This window comes from Musa acuminata, unplaced genomic scaffold (genome assembly GCF_036884655.1).
Source record: "Musa acuminata AAA Group cultivar baxijiao unplaced genomic scaffold, Cavendish_Baxijiao_AAA HiC_scaffold_586, whole genome shotgun sequence".
Classification (NCBI taxonomy): Eukaryota; Viridiplantae; Streptophyta; class Magnoliopsida; order Zingiberales; family Musaceae; genus Musa; species Musa acuminata.
The window spans coordinates 30,001-35,000 of NW_027020825.1; the positions used below are offsets into that span (position 1 = coordinate 30,001).

The window sequence follows — 5,000 nt, forward strand, 5'->3', positions numbered from 1 at the left end:
AAATACGCGGAATTTCTTACTTTTCGCGGAGGATTGGACCCAATAACAGGTGGTCTATGGCTGACCGATATTGCACACCATCATTTAGCTATTGCAATTCTTTTCCTGATCGCTGGTCATATGTATAGAACCAACTGGGGCATTGGTCATAGCATTAAAGACATTTTAGAGGCTCATAAAGGTCCATTTACAGGCCAGGGCCATAAAGGACTCTATGAAATCCTAACAACGTCGTGGCATGCTCAATTATCTCTTAACCTGGCTATGTTAGGCTCTTTAACCATTATTGTAGCTCACCATATGTATTCCATGCCTCCCTATCCATACCTAGCTATTGACTATGGTACACAACTTTCGTTGTTCACACATCACATGTGGATCGGTGGGTTTCTCATAGTTGGTGCTGCTGCACATGCAGCAATTTTTATGGTAAGAGATTACGATCCAACTACTCGATACAACGATCTATTAGATCGTGTCCTTAGACACCGCGATGCAATCATATCACATCTTAACTGGGCATGTATATTTCTGGGTTTTCACAGTTTTGGCTTGTATATTCATAATGATACCATGAGCGCTTTAGGGCGTCCACAAGATATGTTTTCAGATACCGCTATACAATTACAACCCATCTTTGCTCAATGGGTACAAAACACCCATGCTTTAGCACCCGGCATAACAGCTCCTGGTGCAACAGCAAGTACCAGCTTAACTTGGGGAGGTGGTGAGTTGGTAGCAGTAGGCGGCAAAGTAGCTTTGTTACCTATTCCATTAGGAACCGCAGACTTCTTAGTCCATCATATTCATGCATTTACGATCCACGTGACTGTATTGATACTACTGAAAGGTGTTCTATTTGCTCGCAGTTCCCGTTTGATACCTGATAAAGCAAATCTTGGTTTTCGTTTTCCTTGTGATGGACCTGGAAGAGGGGGGACATGTCAAGTATCTGCCTGGGATCATGTCTTCTTAGGTCTATTCTGGATGTACAATGCGATTTCCGTAGTTATTTTCCATTTCAGTTGGAAAATGCAGTCGGATGTTTGGGGTACTATAAGTGATCAAGGGGTAGTAACTCATATTACAGGAGGAAACTTTGCGCAGAGTTCCATTACTATTAATGGGTGGCTTCGAGATTTCTTATGGGCACAGGCATCTCAGGTAATTCAGTCTTATGGTTCTTCATTATCTGCATATGGTCTCTTTTTCTTAGGTGCTCATTTTGTCTGGGCTTTCAGTTTAATGTTTCTATTCAGTGGCCGTGGTTATTGGCAAGAACTCATTGAATCCATCGTTTGGGCTCATAACAAATTAAAAGTTGCTCCTGCTACTCAGCCTAGAGCCTTGAGCATTGTACAAGGACGTGCTGTAGGAGTAACCCATTACCTTCTGGGTGGAATTGCCACAACATGGGCATTCTTCTTAGCAAGAATTATTGCAGTAGGATAATGGCTAGGAGGATTTGAAAGGCATTATGGCATTAAGATTTCCGAGGTTTAGCCAAGGCTTAGCTCAGGACCCCACTACTCGTCGTATTTGGTTTGGTATTGCTACCGCACATGACTTCGAGAGTCATGATGATATTACTGAGGAACGTCTTTATCAGAACATTTTTGCTTCTCACTTTGGGCAATTAGCAATAATCTTTCTGTGGACGTCCGGAAATCTCTTTCATGTAGCTTGGCAAGGAAATTTTGAGTCATGGATACAAGACCCTTTACATGTAAGACCTATTGCTCATGCAATTTGGGATCCTCATTTTGGTCAACCAGCTGTAGAAGCCTTTACTCGAGGAGGTGCTACCGGTCCAGTGAATATCGCTTATTCCGGCGTTTATCAGTGGTGGTATACAATCGGATTACGCACTAATGAAGATCTTTATACTGGAGCTCTTTTTCTATTATTTCTTTCTGCTATATCCTTAATAGCGGGTTGGTTACACTTACAACCAAAATGGAAACCAAGCGTTTCGTGGTTCAAAAATGCCGAATCTCGTCTAAATCATCATTTGTCAGGACTTTTCGGAGTGAGTTCTTTGGCTTGGACAGGACATTTAGTTCATGTCGCTATTCCAGGATCCAGGGGACAGTACGTCAGATGGAATAATTTTTTAGATGTATTACCCTATCCTCAAGGGTTGGGACCACTTTTTACGGGTCAGTGGAATCTTTATGCCCAAAACCCTGATTCGAGTAGCCATTTATTTGGTACTTCCCAAGGAACAGGAACTGCCATTCTAACCCTTCTCGGTGGATTTCATCCACAAACGCAAAGTTTATGGCTGACCGATATTGCTCATCATCATTTAGCTATTGCATTTATTTTCCTGATCGCTGGTCATATGTATAGAACTAACTTCGGGATTGGGCACAGTATCAAAGATCTTTTAGAAACACATATTCCTCCAGGGGGTCGATTAGGGCGTGGGCATAAGGGTCTTTATGACACAATCAATAATTCGCTTCATTTTCAATTAGGTCTTGCTCTAGCCTCTTTAGGGGTTATTACTTCCTTAGTAGCTCAACACATGTACTCTTTACCTGCTTATGCATTCATAGCACAAGACTTTACTACTCAAGCTGCGTTATATACTCATCACCAATACATCGCAGGGTTTATCATGACAGGAGCCTTTGCTCATGGAGCTATATTCTTCATTAGAGATTACAATCCAGAACAGAATGAGGATAATGTATTGGCAAGAATGTTAGACCACAAAGAAGCTATCATATCTCATTTAAGTTGGGCCAGCCTGTTTCTTGGGTTCCATACCTTGGGCCTTTATGTTCATAACGATGTTATGCTCGCTTTTGGTACTCCGGAAAAACAAATCTTGATTGAACCTATATTTGCCCAATGGATACAATCCGCTCATGGTAAGACTTCATATGGGTTCGATGTACTCTTATCTTCAACGAATGGCCCAGCATTCAATGCAGGTCGAAGCATATGGTTACCGGGCTGGTTGAATGCTGTTAATGAGAATAGTAATTCACTCTTCTTAACAATAGGTCCTGGGGACTTCTTGGTTCATCATGCTATTGCTCTAGGTTTGCATACAACTACACTGATTTTAGTAAAAGGTGCTTTAGATGCACGTGGTTCCAAGTTAATGCCAGATAAAAAGGATTTCGGTTATAGTTTTCCTTGCGACGGCCCAGGACGCGGCGGTACTTGTGATATTTCTGCTTGGGACGCATTTTATTTGGCAGTTTTCTGGATGTTAAATACCATTGGGTGGGTTACTTTTTATTGGCATTGGAAACACATCACTTTATGGCAGGGTAACGTTTCACAATTTAATGAATCTTCCACTTATTTAATGGGATGGTTAAGAGATTATCTATGGTTAAACTCTTCACAACTTATCAATGGATATAATCCTTTTGGTATGAATAGTTTATCCGTATGGGCGTGGATGTTCTTATTTGGACATCTTGTTTGGGCTACTGGATTTATGTTTTTAATTTCTTGGCGCGGATATTGGCAGGAATTGATTGAAACTTTAGCATGGGCTCATGAACGCACACCTTTGGCTAATTTGATTCGATGGAGAGATAAGCCAGTGGCTCTTTCCATTGTGCAAGCAAGATTGGTTGGATTAGCCCACTTTTCCGTAGGCTATATATTCACTTATGCAGCTTTCTTGATTGCCTCTACATCAGGAAAATTTGGTTAATTTTAATTTAGTTATTTATTATTTTTTTTATGTACTGTATCAGCAACAATCTCATTTGTTTCGATGGAGAGGGAGGATCTACCTTCTTATATTTTTACATCTAGGATCCGAACTGTATCATTGATAATAATAGGAACTGAACATTATATTATGGCAAGAAAAAGTTTGATTCAGAGGGAGAAGAAGCGGCAGAAATTGGAACAGAAATATCATTTGATTCGTCGATCCTCAAAAAAAAAAATAAGCAAAGTTCCATCATTGAGTGAAAAATGGGAAATTCATGGAAAATTGCAATCCCCACCACGTAATAGTGCACCTATACGTCTCCATCGACGTTGTTTTTTGACTGGAAGACCTAGAGCTAACTATCGAGACTTTGGGCTATCCGGACACATACTTCGAGAAATGTTTCATGCATGTTTGTTACCGGGCGCAATAAGATCAAGTTGGTAAAGAGAAAAATATCCTTTCGTATTTGTATGAATCTCTATGATCTTTTGTATGAATCTCTATGATCTATTATCATAGAAGATAGAGGAGCCCTCTTTACCATTCTGTATAAATAGACTATTCTATTTGTACGGATATGGTAGAGGGGCGTATCCAATCTTTCTTCGTACATAAGTTCCCGGTTCTTCAGCGCGGAGTAGAGCAGTTTGGTAGCTCGCAAGGCTCATAACCTTGAGGTCACGGGTTCAAATCCTGTCTCCGCAACATTTTTTTGTAAAAAAAAAAAGATCTTTTTAGGTGTAATTCTAATTAATAACTATTTTTTTGGGGGGGGGTAGTTAGCATTAGGGGGGGTAGTTAGCATTAGTAGTTCGAATTTAATTTTGGATTTTATCTCTTATCTTATCATAATACATTACTTCACCGTGGGCGGATAGCGGGAATCGAACCCGCATCTTCTCCTTGGCAAAGAGAAATTTTACCATTCGACCATATCCGCATTTTCTGCGTTCCTGATACGCACGCATATGTCCACACATATATGACATATATCATATATCATATATGCGTCTGGATCATATGTACAGGGCCAAATATTCAGATACAAGAATGAAATATAATTTTTTTTGGAACTCAGATTGAATCTTAATGTGTCTCACAATCCGAATTATTAAATTTATTAGAAGTAGAAGGTAGAAGGAATGGAGTTTTTGGATCGGGGAAATACAAAATAAGTTCAAGAGATGAGAGAATTAAGGATAGCTACCAGAAAGACTAATCCAATCCATAATGATGTACCGGAAAATACAATATTTTTATTACTTGACCAACCATCAGAAGAAGCAAATACAACGGGTACACTAATCAG

At 39.9% G+C, this 5,000-nt stretch overlaps 2 protein-coding genes and 2 non-coding genes across 4 annotated transcripts in view; 3 read left to right on the top strand and 1 right to left on the bottom strand.

Moving 5' to 3' along the window:
- The window catches only part of LOC135661989 (photosystem I P700 chlorophyll a apoprotein A1), a 9,110-nt gene extending 5,179 nt beyond the window's left edge, over window positions 1-3,931 (top strand). The window contains exon 1 of the mRNA XM_065176589.1: window positions 1-3,931. This exon is cut by the window's left edge and continues 5,179 nt beyond it. Within this exon, the coding sequence (XP_065032661.1) occupies window positions 1-1,452 (1,452 nt within the window). The 3' untranslated portion in view covers window positions 1,453-3,931.
- LOC135661988 (photosystem I P700 chlorophyll a apoprotein A2) overlaps window positions 1,478-5,000 on the top strand; it is a 10,861-nt gene continuing 7,338 nt past the window's right edge. Inside the window, exon 1 of the mRNA XM_065176587.1 lies at window positions 1,478-5,000. This exon is cut by the window's right edge and continues 7,338 nt beyond it. Coding sequence (XP_065032659.1) covers window positions 1,478-3,682 — 2,205 coding nt within the window. The 3' untranslated portion in view covers window positions 3,683-5,000.
- On the top strand, window positions 4,323-4,396 carry TRNAM-CAU (transfer RNA methionine (anticodon CAU)). Its single transcript has one exon. It is a non-coding gene; the product is annotated as a tRNA-Met (tRNA).
- On the bottom strand, window positions 4,561-4,631 carry TRNAG-GCC (transfer RNA glycine (anticodon GCC)). The gene has a single exon. It is a non-coding gene; the product is annotated as a tRNA-Gly (tRNA).